The sequence below is a fragment of the Silene latifolia genome, chromosome Y (assembly GCF_048544455.1).
Source record: "Silene latifolia isolate original U9 population chromosome Y, ASM4854445v1, whole genome shotgun sequence".
Classification (NCBI taxonomy): domain Eukaryota; kingdom Viridiplantae; phylum Streptophyta; class Magnoliopsida; order Caryophyllales; family Caryophyllaceae; genus Silene; species Silene latifolia.
The window spans coordinates 458,013,913-458,034,162 of NC_133538.1; the positions used below are offsets into that span (position 1 = coordinate 458,013,913).

Consider the following 20,250-nt stretch of genomic DNA (forward strand, 5'->3'; position numbering starts at 1 on the left):
AGAGATTTCAAACCCACTAACCCGATTAAAGCCGACGCCATTGTTGTCAGAATCCCGATTCGATCCTATGATTCTACGATAATACGATCCAAAAATGCTTGACCAATCCCGGATTCTACGATTCTATCATGCTTGTAGAATCTTACGATCCTATCTATTTGAAATTTTCTAGAGGTAGGATCATAATGCGATTCTACGATCTTACGATCCTACGATTTGACTCCATAATAAACATATTAAAATATATTTTTATATAATGACATCGTAAAATCTAAATTTCATGCAAGTTGTAGAAACATGTTCATGAAATGATACTAAACTCATTAACTATCGATATTTTGTGTATAAATAAGTGTTTTGATCTTCAATTACACTCCTTGTTGGCATATGCTCGAAGGAGAGGCAATTCTGATAAATGGCAAGCAAAACGGACAAGCTGTGCATTGTCATGTTTGGGTTACTATATTTGAACTGAAAGGAACAAGCGGGTTTTCGAAGATAAGGAGAGATCTATAGAAGCTCTTTGTAGGGAGATTAAACCAACTATTAATGTTGTTTTGCTATGTCGATCATGCCTCGGTGCCTATGTTTGATGTCTTAGTTGATGTGTTAAACGCCTAATTGGGTGTTTAACATAGAGTATCTTGTAGGCAAAGGGCTATACTATTTTGTAAGGAAATTCATATAATTCCCTTTTGAAATATATGGAAAATATCTTTCTTGCAAAAAAAAAAACAACTTATCAATTGATTACTATGTTTTACTATTAATTTAAGGAAAATGATATATACAACTTTACGTGTTGTGTTTAAGGTTCCAAAAGTGAAAAATAATGTTTAGATCAAGCATTAAGGACATTGATATACATGTGTGTTTGTCATACATTTATTAAAGTGGAATTAAATTAGGAAAACTTATATATACATAATTAAAATATCAGATACCTTCAGTTTGTGTATATGGAAAGCTGGGTTGAGTAGCTTCCTATGCATATCCCATTTATCACCCTCGTAATGAGCAAGTCCGCAAGCAATTGAAGCCACTAGTGGATTGGGTTGTAACTTCAGAAAATCATGCATTCTAGAAAAGGCATCGATTAATAAAATTGGATCTGTAATATTTATAAAAGGCGTAGGCCCCATCCACGAAAAACAAATTCCACCTGCATATTTAAGAAGGATATTGTCAGTCTTTTAGGCAAAGTATAGATATTTTAATAATTCTTTTATAAAGTTGAAGTATGAAGAAGGATAATTTGTTGAATTAGATAATATATCAAATGTAAATTAGTAAGGGAACCTTTTTTTGAAATTTAAAGGGTAGCCACTATGTTCAATGGATGAGAAATTGAGAATAATGAAATTTAACAACTTTTTAGTACAATAAAATTTATATTTTAATTAGTTAAAGACTATTAAAATGTGATATAGTCAATATATCTAAGAATTTTGTCATCAAAGATATATAGTAAAATCATAGTACTGACTGATAGTGTAAAATATTTTTTCAATATCTTGACCCAATAATATTAGGTCAAACGAATTTAGGAAATCTATAAACATTTTGCCTCATTTGACTAATTAAGTAATCAATGGATACTTATATATATACATACTCTGCAACAAAGAACCTAACCAAGACAGCATAAAAAAAAATCCCCCCCCCCCCAAAAAAAACCCTAATTTTCCCACCGCTTTTCCACCTCGCCGGTGACCTCAGCGCACCTCTGTAGGCCACCGGCGAGAGCCTCCTCGCACCCTTATATTCTTCAATCGGAGTTTTTCGTCTTCTTTTGTTGTTATTCGCTATATTCAGGTGGTGGCCGACTTTTTTCTCTGGTGTGGCTGGGGATGCGTCTGTTCTTTGTTTCTAAACTCCAGCGTCGGCCAATGTTATTAGGATCGGGATTCTACTTTGAATCGATGGAGAGGGTAGGATCGAATCGGTAGAATCGAATCGTAGAATCGTCAGATTCTACGAATTCACTAAGTATAGTTTTTTATTTGGTAACCTGAGTATAGGCACAGTGAAAGTACAAGTGACGAGCAGATTCAGCACCATGATGACACAAGTAACACCTATTTACCAATTGAATCCCCCTCATTTGCAGCTGGTCAATTGTAGCTCGCTTCTTTTGGACTGCTAACATGAGAATGAACCTATGTCTAGGTAGCAAGATACCATTGTGTATGGCTTTAAAACAATTATTAACTGGAAACTTTGGTCTGAGTTCACTGTGGGCACTAATGACAGAAAATTTCCCTCGAATGACACACCTTGAGAGCAAATTTTGCACACCTTACTTATTGTCTAGCTGCTGGACATAGGCATCTCTAACCTGCAAAATTCCTCTAAAGCTCTCTAAGAAATGCTCCTTGCTAGACACCTCCCAAATGGAATAATCAGCAAGATGGTAGCTTTGAATCCAATGAGTAAAAATGGTCCCCTGATCCTGATCAAGCTGCCATATCAATTTGAGTAAGACTGCCCTGTTCCAAGAGGAGAAGTTCTTAATCTGGAAACCACCCTCAGTCTTAGGGGAGCATATATTTTCCCAACTTTTAAACACAAGCCTTTGATGTCCATCCATACATCCCCAAAACAGACCCTTACTAAGCTTAGTGATAGTCTTACAGATATGCCTGGGTAAGAACAAGCTAGAACACCAGAAATTTCTGAAACCAAAAATGACAGAGTGTATAATTTGCAGTTTACCAGCATAAGATAAAGTTGTAACCGAGCACCTTTGCAATAGGCACTGAATCTTAATCAGCAAACCATTATACATGTCCTTGGAAAGCCTGGATGGATTAATGGGAAACCCTAAATACCTAAATGAAAAAAAAAAAAACCTTCCTTTAGGCCGACAGTAGCTAGAGAGGATAAGTTGCTTAACATCAGGACTCACCCCTCCAAAGTAAGCCTCTGTTTTATCGAGGTTAGCTCGAAGACCAGACCAGCCAGCAAACATATCCAGTATTTCAGTGGCCTTTTGCACCGAAGGCAAGTCTCTTCTTGTGAAGACCATGAGGTCATCTGCAAAAGTTAAGTGTGTAAGGCCTAGTCTAGGGCAGTTAAGATTAAAGGAGACATTAGGGGAGTCGCACATTCCCCCGAGGCACCAATACAGAACTTCCACGCTTAGTACAAACAGTAAGGGAACAAGGGATCCCTTTGTCTAACTTTTCTTTTGCCCTTAAAGAATCCACAGTTGGTTCCATTGACCTTTACAGTAAACCAGCAGCCTTACACACACCCCATGATCCACTTTATAAAAGTAGCAGGATACTTTAGATGAACAAGTATATTATGAAGGAATTTCCATTGGAGAGTGTCAAAAGCTTTACTGATACCCACCTTTAACATGAATTTGGGAGTAAACTATTTCCTGGTATAGCTTTTGACAAGGCTTTAGGTTAGCATCACATTTTCAAAGAGGCACCTACCTTGTAAAAAAGCAGTATGCTTCTCTCCTACTAACTTGGCATAGGAACTTTCAGCCTGTTTGTCAAGATTTTACTGATGGTTTTATAAATGACGAAGCAGCAAGATATAGGTCTAAAGTCGCTTACAGTTTGAACAACTGGCTTCTTTGGAATAAGGGAGATGACTGTGACATTAGCTTGCTTAGGCAGAAAGCGCTTCCTGAATAAATCTTCCACATCAACACAAAAATTATGTTCTACAATATCCTATGCAACGACTTTGAAAAACCCAGATGAAAAATCATCAAGTCCTGGACTCTTAATTGATCGAATGCTAAATAGAGCTTCTTTGATTTCCCTTCTGGTTATAGGACAGATAAGAGCTTTAATGTCAGGCTCCTCTACACAGGGCCCTTTGGAAATAATATCAATATTTGTCATGTACCACAGCAGAGCAACCCAGGAGCTGCTGATAATGCTCCACAAAGGCATCATCAACTTCAGTTTTTCCTTTGCGAGTAATACCATCAACCCCCTGAAGTTCACCAACATATTGTGTTAACTGCTTTTCTTTTATTTTTGAGGAAAAATAACTAGACCTGATATCATTATGCTTGATATTATGGAGCTTGAGTGAGAATTTTAACTTCAACTTCCTTTAATTTGACAAGATTCTGAGAAACGGTTTTCTCTCTTCGTATGAGAGAAGAAGAAAATGGGCCAGCCTTTAAATTATGGAAACATTGGTGCAGTTCCTCTTTCTTTTGAATAATCCTAGAATTTATGTTGGAATAGTGGTGAGATTGCAACTGCTTAAGCCGGTGCTTAACCTTTTTAAGCTTGCTCATTTGCCTGACATAGAGTTTCCAGTGACCCCTCCACCAGACCAGGCTTCAGAAATAAGCTGCTTAAAGCCAGGATGATCAGCCCAACAATTAAGAAACTTGAATTTCTTTTGAGGCAGGTGATGACCACAAAAAGTGACCATAACAAGGCAGTGTTCAGAGATGCCAGGAGAAATAAATTGAAGGAGGTTTGATCAAAGTGACTAGTCCAGGTAGAGTTAACAAGAGCTCTATCATACTTAGAATAAACTCTGGTACTTGGCTCCTGCTTGTTGAACAAAGTGAAGTCATGTCCAGAGTCAGCCATTTCTTCCAGGTCACAACTAAGGAAGCATGAGTTGAAATCCATCATTTCAGATGCAATAGGAAGATGACTACTGATTTTCTCAATAGGATATCTGACAACATTAAAATCCCCCATTACCAGCCAGGGTCTAACATGTGTAGCAAACTGAGAAATAGAAACCTAGAGGTCCCTTCTTCTATCAGCATTATTGCTCTCATAGACAACAGAAAGATACAGAACTCTACTAGTAATCAAATGATTAACCTGACAGTGGATAACTTGGGCATGTTCCTCTAACATAGAAATATTTACAGTGGCAGAATTTCGTAAGAACCAAATCCTACCATTGACATGTTTATTGTAATTACAATAATTTGAGTATCTACCAAAATTGTTTCTCAAAACTTCATTAGATTTTTTCTTTTTTACCCTTGTTTCCAAAATCCCTAGGATGTCAATTTTATTATTCCTAAGATATTGTACTACCTCTATATGCTTAACTGGCATATTAAAGCCTCTAATATTCCAAGTAAAGATTATCATTTAATAGAGCCATCAGGGGATTTCTCCTCAACATGATGGATCAAAATAGCTTAATTATTACCATTATTCTCCTCTACTGACAACACAGTGAATCTGTTAGGAGAAAGAGATGGCTCACCAGGATCTGCATCACCCTCAACATGAACCATAGCTCCACTCCCAACTCTTTCAGTCCCAATGACAACCTGACCAGACTCCAACCCTAACTCGCTGCATTTTGAGGGCTTTACAGCCTCCTGAGACAATGGACCAGTCTCCTCGTCATGAGTTAGAGGGACTAGCTCACTGCATTCTCAACCCTCGCCATCAGTCAAAGGGGTTGATTCCACTACCTTAGAATCTGAGGTATCACCTAACAAAAAGCATCCTGAGGCTTAGTATTGGTCAGAGTGACTGGGAACAGGTAGACTAGGCTTAACAACAGGGTTATATATCTGTTCAACCACAGGTTCTCTGACAGTCTCTGAATTGACAGGTTTATCAGTCTTCTTTTGGACATTATCCACATCCCTTTTGCTCTAGCTTTTGTGTGTCCAAGTTTCTTACAGATGTTGCAATAATATGGAAGCCACTCATAGACAACCCTCTAAACAAACTGGCCAATATAGGGAGCATTTATAACAATTTGCTCAGGCAAGGCAGCTTTAACATCAACCTCCACCAATACCCTAGCAAAAGACAATCTAGCATTACATGTAGTAGTCAGATCAACAAATAGAGGCTTGCTAACTTTACTTGCCATCTTACTTAGTATAGAGTCAGTTCACATATAGGGATCCAAGTCAGGGAAAAGGATCCAAACAGGCACAATTGACACACTTTCCATGACACATGAGAAGTAAGGTGTTCATTGCTTAAAGATTAAAGAGTTAGATCTTATAGACCATGGTCTTTTCATCAGTACTTCCTACATACTCTCTGCATTATCAAATTTGAAGCTAAACTAACCCTTTTTTAAAGTACTGGACTACAGGTAAGGTACCACAAATCCAGTATTTCTGAACATAGTCAGTCATTTGTATTAGGGTAGGCTTTGCTCCTAGATCATTCCCCATTAAAGTATACTTCCATTTGGATACTTCATCCTGAATCTCCTCTAATTGAATATCAAATTCATCAGATTTGGCACTATCCTCATGATAAAACAAATTCATGCACATGGGTTCCTTCCCCTTAGCAACACTAGCCCAATTTCTAGTAGTCATCCCAGTATTGGGAATCCTAGAATTGGTCTCGGAACAGCTCGAATTGGTGACTACAGTCGCAGGAGAAATAATGGGAGTAACAATGGAGGTCCCTGCCTGTTCATCTAAATTAGGCAAAACTCTAATTTTTTCCTCCAACTATACCAGGTGATGTATTAATCGGTGAAAATAAAGAACAATTAACAGTAGTAACACGTGGAGATGCAGGAAGAACATTTAAGATGGCATCGATCATTAATAGTCGGAGAACTACGTACATGATATTGACATACAGAAAGAGAATGATCGAAATTGATACCAGTAGATGCGAAATCAAGAGAGCAATCTGATAGTATTGTTTGTTTGGAAGGACAACCCCTCCCCCTAGCCATGGCGCAAGCTTTTTAACATCGTTAATGGTGTCGAGCCTGAGAGAGCTTTATCTAACTAACTAGAGAGAGAAACCGAAAAAAAGACCAGAATTTATATATAATTGATTGATAAGTTTTTTATCTAATTAATAAGAGTATTCACTTATTCAACGATAATGATTTAGTTGTGCTCGCATTTGTTTCAGACAACACTTCCAGCATTTTACACAAGCGTTATTGAAATAGTGAACAAGTGGGATAAATTATTAGCCACAAGTAGTTCACGTGAGATAGATTTGTGCCCATATCTCACCAGCTTGACCGGAGATGTAATTTCTCGAATTGCATTTGGTAGCACATACGATGACGGAAGAAGAATATTTGAACTTATCTCCGAACAACAAAAATGCGTTGCTCCTCTTGTCAACTCTATTTATATTCCTGGATGGAAGTAAGTATATGTACATTATTTCTGCTTTATGATATATATATTTAGTTAATGTTAAGAGACACTTAGGTCCTGATCGTTTAGACTTAATTTCAGTTCTTATAAGTTTGATTTGATTCAGATCCATTAAATTTAGTTTAGTTTAGTTAAGTTATGTTTAGTTTAAATTTATTTTTATTATTATTATTATTATTATTATTATTATTATTATTATTATTATTATTATTATTATTATTATTATCATTTTTCATAAATCCCGAACTCGTTTATTACAAGTTACCATCTTCGAGAAGGAGCCCTAGTTATTTGGGTGTTGGTGATGAATGATGTTGTTTATTTTTAGTTTAGGTGGTAGTATGTGTTTTGAGAAAATAAAGTAAGGATATTTTGGTCATTTTTTAATTTATTAACATAACAAGTCGGCATTTAAGTAAAATAATGATCCAGAATGAAATACGGTGGTAGGTGAGATATATTTGGTGAAATGGAGGTGGTAAGTTGTAATAAACAAAATACATGATGGTAATTTGTAAAATTCAGCAAATATTAGGTGGTTATTAATAATTTTCACTATATTATATTGATGTACATTTTTACGTGTTTCTTATTTATCTAATATAAGATCGCGATTTCATATAGATATGTGCCAACAAAGACCAACAAGATGATTAAAGACAAGAATGCAGAAATAGAACATCTATTGAAAAAAATAATTGACAAAAAAGTTAAAGCAATGAAGAATGGAGAAGGAAGTAAGGATGACGTGTTGGGGATTCTAATAGAATCTACCTCAAAAAAAGAGAAAAAGTTGAGAATGAGTTTTCGGGATTTAATAGAAGAATGCAAGTTGTTCTATTTTGTTGGACATGATTCCACCTCTATGCTTTTAGTTTGGGCGATGATTTTGTTGAGCAAACATCAAGATTGGCAAGATCGAGCTCGTGAAGAAGTTCTTGCAACATTTGGCACGAATCCACCTGATTTTGAAGGATTAAACCGTTTGAAAATAGTAAGTCACCCTCATTATCGATAATTTAAGCACCTTATTATTCATATTATTAAATGAGCTATATAAGTTATTACTGACCATTGTAACTCGTGTTGATTATTTTATTTTAATTTTTACACTTAAATATTAAATTACTAATTAAAACTTATTCAATACTCAAGAGATGATTAAGGTAGTAAATATAAGCTCAATATCATTCAACACAATTATTATGTAACAATTATTATGTAACAGATGAAAATGATCATACATGAAGTATCAAGATTATATCCTCCGGCGCCATCAGTTATTCGAAGAATCAAACCCGGCGGTGCAACATTAGGAGGCTTATATCTACCGGAGGGCGTATTACTTGAAATGTCTATTATCCATGCTCATCATAACCCCAAATATTGGGGAGATGATGCTAAAGAATTTAAGCCGGAGAGATTTTCCGATGCCGTGGGGAAAGCAACCAATGGTACTAATACATTCTTACCATTTGATTGGGGCCCTCGCTATTGCATTGGACAAAACCTTGCACTCATCATAGAAGCTAAGATGGCATTATCCATTTTCTTGCAGAAGTTTGCATTTGAGCTCTCACCATCGTATTCTCATGCTCCTATGGGTGTTATTACTCGTAGCCTCAACATGGAGCTCATCTCATTTTACGTCGAATTTAGTGATGCAAGTCTCTACTATTATCTCAAAATCTTAAATTTGCAATTATTTGGGTAATAATAATCCATAAACCTTGAAAGTATTACCTTATGTAATATGTTTGGTAAACATCAAATTAAAAAGAGAGTAGTTTCTCATATTTGGCATTGATTATTTAATTTATATTTGGTGTGGTGTGGATTAGAAACATGAATTTTGTGTTACGTTGCCGCGGGCAGTTTTAAAATCCAACGTCTTAAATTTATTGGAGTGTTGTTATTTTGGAAACACTAACACACTAACTACTCCGTATTGTAACGAAAAGAATTGAGGAAAACGAAAATATTGCATTTCCAAACAATTGAAGCTAGTATTAAGTATAGTAGCTCGGTAGCTTCAATTGTTTAATCTCAGCGGGGGCCAAAAATATCAACGGAAGCGAAAGAGTAATGATTTAAGAGAAACTCGAAAAAAGTTGGAAAATTTTAACTAAAAACTTTGAAAATTTTCAATTACCAACAAGTGCGAGCGCCTCTGCTGGCTCCACCACTGAAGCCAATGGTCATTGTTAGGAATTTATGCCTTGAATTTGTGTCGAAGACAGATTAAATTAAGGTAAGAATTAAAGCGAAGACTAAAAATCAGAAGTAGCCACAACCAACGCGAGTATCACGTTTTGGTCTGATATTGTCTCTCGTCCCTTTTGCAAGTGACGCAACTACTTAGCATTGGAAAGATAGTGGGTGCTCTTATTTGCTACGTGGCTTAGTGTTTCTAGGAAATACAAGATTCTTTCTTTAGCTTTGACTTTGGTTTGTTTTAGGAAACGAATAGTCCGTATTTATTTCCTATTACTTTATTTCTTTATTAGTCTAGATATTTTATCTTGGGTGGAATAATTATATAAAGACCCAAGTTTTATTCTAGGTTAATTAAGAGAGAGATTTGAGAGCACAATAAAGAGGGTCGATTTGTGAGGTTCCTTCTGAAGAAGAAAACTCAGTTTGTTCCGGGCTCTATTATTGGTGTTCGTCTGTCTTTGAAGAACGGAGGAGTTTGTTTAAATCTTGGTAGGCCTCAAGATTATTTGTCCTTCGTCTTATTGGGGTAGTCTCTTTTGTTCCTTTGAGACTACTATATTTGTTGGTAGAATAGGGTATACTTTTGGCTCATATTGAGCGCGTGTGTACCGGTTTACTGCTGTACTATTTTCTCCACAATAGTGACATTTGATCTCCTCGCAGGGTGGACGTAGCCAGTTATTTTACTGGTAAACCACGTAAATCTTTGTGTCAACTTTATTTACATTCGTTATTTATTGTTCTTATCGCCTTATCAATTAACTGTTTGGGTAACGGGACGCCTCCGTTACAACAATAATTGTTAGGGTGCAAACCCTTGTCCCACATCGGTAGAATAAAGATGGAAGATCATCTTTATAAGTGTCCAGAAAATATAATAGTACGACGCCTTTTCGGAAGGAGCCCAAGAGTAAATCCGTGAGGGCTTGGCCCAAAGCGGACAATATCGTACTATTATGGATTGTGGACACAGATACAGCAGAGGCCCAACAAGGGATATTCACGCTTCCGCACAACAAGTGGTATCAGAGCTCAAGGTTTGGCTTGGGCTAGACACGAGGATGCATCAGCAGGCCCAAGACTTGAAGTTGTACACTATAAGGCATGGAACTCCTAGCTCGAGGTGAGTCCTTGAGCAGACCCGGTCCAGAGTTAAATGGATGAAAAGGCGTCATAGGTCTTGTGGAGCAAAGACCATTTGTGTACTAGAACTGTTGATCAGGTGGACCCTTATCAGATTGGGTGCCACAGGTCTGGTGGGTCATTTCCAGGTTGGATGCCAAAGACCGTTTGTGTTCTAGGACTTCTGAAGTGACGGACCCGGTCCAGGGTATATTGGATGTAGAGGATGTTCGATATGCATGTGTAGCAAATCCCCAAGAAGGGCACATGGACGATTTGTGATAGCATGGTGTGTCGGCTAAGGGGAGGTTATCAAGACTTGTGATGTTTCGGGTGTCTAGAAGTTGGGGCTGTAGAGTGGGAGAGTCCTCCATGTAGGTCAAGGTCCGAGTCAAGATGATGGTCCTTGGTTTGAGAGGAGGATTGTTAGGGTGCAAACCCTTGTCCCACATCGGTAGAATAAAGATGGAAGATCATCTTTATAAGTGTCCATAAAATATAATAGTACGAGGCCTTTTGGGAAGGAGCCCAAGAGTAAATCCGTGAGGGCTTGGCCCAAAGCGGACAATATCGTACTATTATGGATTGTGGACACAGATGCAGCAGAGGCCCAACAAGGGATATTCACGCTTCCGCACAACAGTCATAAGAATGTTAGCAAGTATAACATGCCAAGTTGGAAAAAAAATGCTTAATTGTTTTTTGTACTTGCTAATTAGCATCCTTCTTTATCATTGACCTCTATAATCACTTCTTAAACTAAAGGAAATCACAAATAAGCTATTACCTCTCAAATATTGCTTATTTTTAATATCATTATACTCAGTATTATATGTTTAATATTTTCATAAAATAAGAGGATTTTGAAGAAAAAAAAGAAGGAAACGACTCTTTTGAATGTCACTCAATAAATTAGCACTCGACTCTTTTGGCTAGGTAATTAAGTGAATATATTCTCCTATATATGAGATTTAGGGTGTGTTAAGTGTTAGCCCCCGTTATTCATTTCAAGATTCGCCATTAATGTTGTAAAAAGTATGGGATTATCATATATATTCACGATTAAGGTCCTGTTCTTTTGGATTTAAAGTCACTCCCTTTAAGTTGAGTTTAGTTCCTATAAGTTTAGTTCAGTTCTTATAAGTTCAGTTCAGTTCCTATAAGTTACACTACTACAAATCCAGGCAACTACAACGCCCCTTTAACAACGATTATTCACGAAAATCACAATAGACGTTGTAGAATGTATGGCGCGAATTTTACTAAAATCAATTACAACGGGTATGGTTATAAAAACCGTTGTTATTCGTTTTATCAACGGGTCACACATGCACAACCGTTGTTAATAATTTGGCGCAAAATTGGCGCAAAGTTAGTGAAAAGTAATCACAACGGTTATTTTTGAAACCCGTTGTTAAAACTTATTTAACAACGGGTGTTTTTTACAACCGTTGTTAAAACATATTTCACAACGGTTGTTGTTTAATAACCGTTGTCAATACCTTCCATACTATAAACCACACAAACACAAGTCTGCTGCAGCCACAAAACACAAACCCAGCAGCAGCCAAACACAAACACAAAACACACACTTTCTCATCGTCTCTTTCTCTCTTTCTCATCGTCGCTTTATCTTCTCGCCGTCACTGTTGATTTCATCGTCTCTTTACGTACGTTCTGTAATTATTAGGTTTGTTTCATCGTCATTATTTTATTTTTCTAATTATTTCATTTCCATGTATGTGTTTTTATCGACCATTAGGTTCCGTTCAAAGATCTGCTAATTATTTCATTTCCATGTATGTGTTTCTAATTATTTCATTTCCATCTTCTTTGGCGTCCTTCAGTACGGATCGAGCATAGTAAGAGTCTTAAGGATGATATATCATTCATTTTGTTGGAGTTTGGAGTTTGTTTTGAAAGATTAAGGAGAGGGTTAATTTATTTGGAGTTTGTTTTAGCAGTTAGGGTTTGGAGAATATATTGAGATAATGGAAATGCATGTTAGTTGAGATAATGCAATGTATTTATACTAAGCAATGTGTGGGTTGAGTTGTTTTTTAATTAATATATATGTTAGGAAGTTGTGCCATAATCGCATCATCATATATCTCTCAATGTCTTTGCTTCAAATCTTATTGGACAATGATGGCGATGAATTAACTGGATCTTGATGATGACAGATAGATCTATGGAGTTGAAAAAATGGAAGCAAATCAAACAAGCATAACTCAACACTTTCAAAATGATCATTTCATTTAATTTTAAACCAAATACATTACAAAGAATTATCGAAATCAAAAGATGTATAATAAGCCGGAACAACCCCTGGTTAAGCGTAAAAAGCGCTTCTCAACCTCGCCACCAATCACGCCACTCGGTATACCGCTAACTTCCGGGGTCATTGGCTTCATATTTTGCAATAACAGATTGAATATATGCAAGGACACGACTTGCATGTGGAGATAAGGTTGGAAGAGTACAACTCAACATATCTCTCGGTCAGCCAAGTTGCGAGTAACAGGCCGACGAGGGTATGAAGATGATGATGATGATGAGGCTTTGTTGACAAGCCGGACTGCTTCACGCCTCTTAATCCAATAATTCCGTTGATGTTCAAGGGATGCTTTGATTAATGGGTGTTGATCGGCGGGAAACCCGGCGAGAACCTTCCCATCATCTTCAATCGTTTGTGTAAGCCATTCTTCGTTGTTGATAAAATTAGGGTTCATTGCCATGTTGTTTCAATTAATGAATGTTAGTAAAGGATGCTTTAATATTTATAGCTAGTCACATTTATAAGTTTTTTCAAAACCGTTGGTAATTAATTTAAGGGATATTCTGCATGCATCGGAATTCAAACGGGCCGTAATTATACATGCATCTAGTAATATTTAATTTATTTATTTTTTTATATTTTAAGAAAAAACAACAACGGTTATTTACAAACAACCCGTTGTCGTTATATATAACAACGGTTTTGTATATTCAAACCCGTTGTTATAACTTTCCCCCCAAAATTGAGTCACACTTTCCACAACGGGTTTTTATACTTAAAACCGTTGTTAATATTTTTCACAACGGTTTCCTTAAGAAAACCAACCGTTGTTAAAACCTTTTACAACGGACGCTTTAACAACGTCCGCTTTTTTATATAACAACGGTTTTTGACCGTTGTTATAGCCTGTATCTGTAGTAGTGTTAAGTTCAGTTCCCCCCTTATAAGTTAAGTTAAGTTCAGCTTCTATAAGTCTAGTTCGGTTTCTATAAATTTAGTTCAGCTCTTATAAGCTCAGTTTAAACAAGTTCATACAACTTATATTAACTACAAATTCATACCCCTTTTTTAATATTGACAAATTGAAAAAAAAAATAGTGCGTTTTTCATTTAAATCAATGCAAAAAAAAAATCCAATATTAAAATTATCAAATACACATATCATTATTCTTAAATAAAAAACAAAAAAAAATGACCTTTGTAATTGTTTATGCTAAACCGCCTACTCATTACTTATTCACAAGTCCATCTATCTAATTAATATTACACAAATTCTCATTGAAGACGGGCACTATAAGTCACAAGCTGAAGACGGATATTACCCCTTTCACAATATGCAAGTGGCACTATCCATAGGGTGCTCCACAACCCCGACACTATCCATAGGGTGCTCCATAACCACCACCCCCCCCCCCTTATTGTAAGAGAAACGCTATCCGTCACAAGTTTATGACGGACCGGGTCCATCACAAACAAGACGCTTTGTTAATATTTTTACCCTTATTTCACATATACCTCATTAATCTCAACAGATTGAGACATGTCTGAAACAAAGCGTAAGGAAGTTATGTACAAGGTACGAAATAATATAGTAAAAGACATTTGGAGAGACAATGAATTCAATGATGAGATGAAGATGAAAGTGACGAGGAGGATGATAATACGAAAATAGGATGGTTAGAAAAAAAAAATGTAATATGTAGTTTTTTTTATTGTAATGTATTGTAATACTTGTATAAAAAATTAACTTATATAAAATGCAAATTTTTACAAATTCAGTTCGACTTCTATAAGTTCAGCTCATAGCCTCATATAAGTTCAGTTCAGCTCTTATAAGTTCAGTTCAACTTCTATAAGTTCAGTTTAGTTCAGTTCAGCTCTTATAAGTGCAGTTCAATTCAGCTCCTATAAGTTCAGTTTAGCTCCTATAAATTCAGTTCAGTTCAGCAAGTTAAATTTCAAAAGAACGGGACCTAAATGCATAGCACGACTGTATGAGTACTTGCTAATCAATTACGTATCATTATTAATACAGGGGCGGCCATGAGCCCGTCCATTTGGCTCGCCGCACCGGGGCCCAACCCCGCTAAGGGCCTCCTCTGGACTAAGATGAAGATTAATAGTAATTGATACACTGAAAGTTCACTAAACTTGCAGTGATTCAGTGGTGAAGAACTAAGTTATTTGAATAGACAAATAGCTGAAGGTCAGGGGTTCGATTCCCTCACCTGACATTTTAAAGTTTTTCAAATGGCAACTACTATTTTGACTTTAACATTATAGGTGATTTATTTTTTTATCGTGATAATTTTCATATATTTATTTCTCATGAAAAATATCATTTCAAAAAATAACACTTGTTACGAATATTTTATTATTAATAATTAAGTTACATTACTCCATTTTTTAAATTTTATCTTATTTATCTGTTTTGCAAAAAAAAAAAATGATAATAGCCGAGCTAAATGAACTAAACTAATAGAGGAATACTATGATTTGTTTTTACATCCTAAATGCATTATGATGATATGTAGTATACTGTTTATGGGTTTTACTAGTTCAAGACACCTAATAAATTTCGCTTTATAAATTTCAAATACTTGGTATTTGATAATTTAAAATTACGCCGTCGTCAAATATTAAAGGCGTTAAATAATATGTTCGCATTTGTAAGACTCGAAAATTATGAGAGGATTATGACAAGGGTGTTCATATAATACATAAAAAATTACATTTGCATATAACTTGAAAAATATGAGACGATTATAACAGGGCCTTTATATAACATTTGGAACAGGGCCACGAAATTCTATTGGCCGCTCCTGATTAAATATTAATTATTAAATTAAAGTTTTTGTTCTAATAAATACTCGTGATTCATAAACAAGTACGTACGATTATTAAATACTTGTGTAATCTATTTAGAGATTGATTAATTAAATAAGATTTGATGATAACAATCACAGAGCACATAACTCGGAAATCATGACGACGTAGAAAAGTACGATGATGTTGGGAGTACAATATTTAGGGTATGAGGGGACCGAAATCACCGACTACATGTCTACTGATTAAGTGATTATGTAACGCATGCATGTTAAATTTATGGAGAGGTTCACGTTAGCTACACGTGCATCATGTGCACTATGCCCTTATTAGGGCTTAGCAAAACATCCGATTATCCAAACTGATCTGATATTCAATCCGATCCGAATCCGATCCGAAAGTTAAGTTTGGTTTGGATATCTGATCCGAAATCTTTGCTTTGGTTTGGATATGAATATTAGAATTAAAACATTTGCATATCCGATCTAATCCGAAACTATAGTTTTTGTTAGAACACATTGTGTTGATGATGTCAAGTCCCTTTGTTATTTGAATGTTTGCTCTTAGTTGAAATGATTAGTGATTGAAACAATCAAATGAACATTCAACAATGATTCAAGATGATCAAAATAATCAAGAAAGTCAAGACAATGATATTTTCCAAGCCTTAGTCGAAAAATGTAAGAGTAAATGCAACATTCTCATTTAAGTCAAGTTATGGCAAAACCATGCAACAGTACGTTATACTGTGGTTTCTGGTACTACCGTACGGAGGAGGAATTTCGACCAAAATGTTTTAAGTGTTAAAACTTTGCAAATTTCAAACCTTAAACATTTGAATTTTCAAAAGCTTGAAAATAATCTGAAATTTTGGAGTCAATAACCCATTTGACTAAGCCTCTAGATTTGTGCAAACACCTTTTACTAAAATGGCAAAGAAGACTTGTCAAACTTCTAAAGTAAGAAAAGTTTTTTGCCATTTTGGTAAAAGGTCACATGTTGAGTGTAGTACCTTAAGTTTTCTGATTTCTTAAGCCCCAAACCTATAGTCTAACACTTACCATCACTCAAAGCTACTATTTTTATAATGGATTTAATTTTCTCAAGTTGTACTTACCTAAGACTAAATCCACTATAAATAGAGTGCCTTAATCACATTTATTTCTTAAGACTTCCAAAGCATTTATTGTAAAACTTTGCAAATCATTTGTGCATTTAAAGCTTTGTTCTTCAAGTGTTTGCAAAACGTTTTTCAGATTTTAAAGTCTTCAAATTGTTTTCGAAAAAAAACTGTAAAACCTCCAAGTATCAGTTCGCTGTACTGTGACATAATGAGTTTGTTCCATGATTCTTGTGTTAGATCTTAATTGTGATCTCCATGTTCATTTAGTGAACTCTTGAGATTCAAAATTCTGTAACACCTTGAGATAGAACCCATAAACTCTTGAAGCGGAGTAGCTTTAAGTTTGAGTGCAACCGGAGTAGGTTGGCGAGTTATTTTCATTGTAAGGGGTTTAGTAAATTTGAGTAAATTTCTAAACAAGCAATAAAATAACGGTTGGACGTAGGCCTCGGAGTAGAGGCTGAACCAATTTTTAAAATGTCGTTTGTTTGTTCATTTACTTTTACGTTCTTTCACTTTGCTATTTCTCGCATGTACCTAATCAAGTTCTGTGTCACAGTCACCTATATTGTGACATAAAACTGTTGTACCTTCTTGTGAACTTACATTCAATTAAGTTTCTCAAGTCTTGTACTTCAATATTCTTTACCTAAGTTAATTAATTAACCAAGTTAAGGATAAAAATTTTAAAAGGTATACCTAATTCACCATCTCCCCCTCTTAGGTGTTTATCGTTCTCAACTCTTCAATTGGTATCAGAGCCTCGTGCTCTTAATATTGGTTAAATTCAAAGAGTTGATCCTATAGTTATGGACGATTCAAAACACACTAAGTATCCCATTTTCAAGGGAGAAAACTATGCCTGGTGGAAACATCACATAGAGCACTATGTCAAAAGTGCGGACTATGAATGTTGGTTAATCATTCAAAAGGGTCCCCTCAAAATCGAAAGTGATTAATGCTGATGGCACTAGTACCTTGAAAAGTGAGGATAAGTATGTTGAGACCGACTATAAGAAAATCGAGAAAAACTCTAAGGCCATGTCTGTTCTTCAATATGGGATCGGTGATCAAGAGATTAATCGTATATCTGGATGTGCTTCGGCCAAAGAGATTTGGGACACCCTAAGCCTTGCTTATGAGGGAACGTCACAAGTCAAAAAATATCGTATTGATTTTCTCATGCAACAATATGAGATGTTCAATATGGAAAAAGACGAGTCAATTAATAGTTTGTCAATGACCTTAAGAGTTTAGGTAGAAGTTTTCAATCCGAGGATCTAGTCCGTAAAATTCTTCGTAGCTTAACTGAAAAGTGGCAACCGAAGGTTACGGCTATTGAGGAAGTTAAGGACCTTTCATTGCTTACCCTTGATGAACTTATGGACTCACTTATGGCTCATGAGTTAACTCTCATGAAACGTTCTATTGAAAGCTCTAAAGGGAAAGGACTCGCTCTTAATGCTCTCTCAAGTGATGAGGAGGATGAAGATGACGAGTTTGCAATGTTCACTAAAAACATTGTTGGCATGATTAATGGTCGAAACTCTCAAAGGTATAGCAATAATTCTAGCAAACGTCGTTTTGCTAGGAGAAGGTCTAATTCTACTGTTGGTTGCTTTAAATGTGGTGACAAAGGTCACCAAATCAAAGAATGCCCAAAGTGGAACGATATCAAATCCAAAGAAAAACGTGATTCCGCTAAACGTGAGTACAAAAACAAAATAATGACTGCTATTTGGGGCATGTCTGATTCTGAAGAGGACGATGTCCTTGAGGATGAATTAGACGCCAAACTTAGCATCTCGTCTAGTTCCTCAAAAAATGCTTCCAAATCTTCAAAGAAAGAAGACATCAAGTGTCTTATGGCTCACTCCGCAGATTCAGACTCTGATTCAGACCATGAGGTAATTAAGCTCAAGAAAAAGGTTCGGTCCTTCTCTAAAGACAAAGTTTGTCTCCTCCTAGACCAATTTATTGATAAATGTCGTGTCCAAACTAATAAATGGGAAGCTATGCAAATCGAAATTGAGGACATAGCTGAGGAAAATGTCATCTTAAAAGAAAGTCTAAATGAGAATGATCAACCTAATTCCATGTTGAGTCTTGAGAAAGAAATTAAAAAGCTTCGAAAACAAAATTTGTTTTTAGCTAACAAGGTCGATGAAACGGGTGCAACAGATCTCTGCACTGTTGCATCCATGTTGCATCCAGTTCTAACAAAGGAAATGTGTCGTCACTAACTCAAGAACGTGACCAACTTTTGATTGACTTAGCTACTCGTAACAATGAAAAAGATGATCTTGTTAAGATTGCTGAAATGTTAAATGATGAGTCTAGTCATGTCAAAAGTGCCTTAGAACGAGCTCAAAAATCAAATGATGACCTTCTTACTCAAATTGAGATGTTAAAAAGGGCTGAACAGACTCATGCCACAAAGGTCTCTACTGTGGCATCCGAGTCGAGAAAAGAAATAGATACTCTCACTGAATTAGTGTCTTCCTTAACCAAAGAACGCGACTCTCTTCTAGCTAACCTCACATTGTGTCAAAATGGATAATAAACAATTGGAACAAATTGGGATGTTACTTAGTGATGAAGCAAGACTTGCAAAACAAGCTTTCGATAATTTGGGTAAATTGAATCTTAATCATCTTGCTAAAATCAAAACATTGACTAAAGAGCTAGATGAGGCTAATATGTTCTACTTAAAATGGGAAGAAAGTCAGAATGTTTTGGAGTTTCTCTTGAAACAATCACAAGAATATGAAAAATTTGCAAAGAAAGCTGGACTTGGTTTCAAATGAAATAGTAGCACACACTATTGCACTCGAAACCAGGACCCAAGCCAAACTGACTTCCGAAGAAGAAAGTATGCTGGTCTTCCTGAGTACATCATTTGTAAATATTATGGCAAAACAGGTCATGAGTTTAATGGTTGTGAAAAGAGAGTCCGTGACTTAGAAAGAAACACTAAAAATGCTAAACAAGTGTGGATCAAGAAAGAGGAAGTCAAAAAGGTCGTTGTCAAGAAGGAGCCCAAACTTGTTTGGGTTCCTAAACTAAATGTTTGATTTCTTATAGGCATTAGTGAGGGGCAGCAGCAATTGGTACTTAGACAGTGGATGCTCTCGTCACATGACGGGAGATAAAAACCAATTCCTCTCGCTAGAAGCCTACGATGGTGACATGGTGACTTTTGGCGACAACAAGAAAGGTGAAATCATTGGTATTGGAAAAGTTGGTAAGTCAAGTCATTATGCGTCGACAAAGTATTGCTTGTCAAAGGTTTGAAACACAATCTCTTGAGCATTTCACAACTATGTGATCGAGGTAATATTGTAGAATTTCTTGCTAGTGAATGTAGAATCATCAATGGAAAAACTAGAGAACTCATACGTGAAGGTAAACGTGTCAAAGATGTCTACATGACTAACTTATATTCATTGTCGGGTCAATCACTATCATGCATGAGTGTTCAAAAGAACGACCTTTGGCTTTGGCACAAACGACTTGGTCATGTAAATGCTAAGACACTTAACACCTTCAAGAGACTTGATCTAGTTG

At 36.0% G+C, this 20,250-nt stretch overlaps 2 protein-coding genes across 2 annotated transcripts; one reads left to right on the top strand and one right to left on the bottom strand.

The window, feature by feature from the left end:
- Positions 1-2,299: 2,299 nt before the first annotated feature.
- Positions 2,300-4,691, bottom strand: LOC141632856 (uncharacterized). Its single transcript, XM_074445363.1, has 6 exons — positions 4,278-4,691; positions 3,871-3,960; positions 3,573-3,692; positions 3,447-3,501; positions 2,853-3,036; positions 2,300-2,744 (listed from the first exon to the last, which is right to left on the bottom strand). The coding sequence occupies exons 1-6, from the start codon at positions 4,689-4,691 to the stop codon at positions 2,300-2,302; spliced, it is 1,308 nt and encodes a 435-aa protein (XP_074301464.1).
- Positions 4,692-7,835: 3,144 nt separating this feature from the next.
- On the top strand, positions 7,836-8,831 carry LOC141632857 (cytochrome P450 72A397-like). The gene is made up of 2 exons (XM_074445365.1): positions 7,836-8,111; positions 8,346-8,831. Exons 1-2 carry the CDS (start codon positions 7,836-7,838, stop codon positions 8,829-8,831), a joined length of 762 nt encoding a protein of 253 aa, XP_074301466.1.
- Positions 8,832-20,250: the final 11,419 nt, after the last annotated feature.

What these genes read in the sequence shown, in the direction of transcription:
- LOC141632857 (XM_074445365.1), top strand. Translation starts at nt 7,836, where the DNA reads ATGAAGAATGGAGAAGGAAGTAAGGATGACGTGTTGGGGATTCTAATA. An exon ending in GATTAAACCGTTTGAAAATA is followed by an intron (nt 8,112 to 8,345) that starts GTAAGTCACCCT and finishes ATTATGTAACAG; the next exon opens with ATGAAAATGATCATACATGA.
- LOC141632856 (XM_074445363.1), bottom strand. Translation starts at nt 4,691, where the DNA reads ATGGGGGATTTTAATGTTGTCAGATATCCTATTGAGAAAATCAGTAGT. An exon ending in AGAAGCCAGTTGTTCAAACT is followed by an intron (nt 3,502 to 3,572) that starts GTAAGCGACTTT and finishes CTTGACAAACAG; the next exon opens with GCTGAAAGTTCCTATGCCAA. An exon ending in GCATACTGCTTTTTTACAAG is followed by an intron (nt 3,037 to 3,446) that starts GTAGGTGCCTCT and finishes TAACTTTTGCAG; the next exon opens with ATGACCTCATGGTCTTCACA.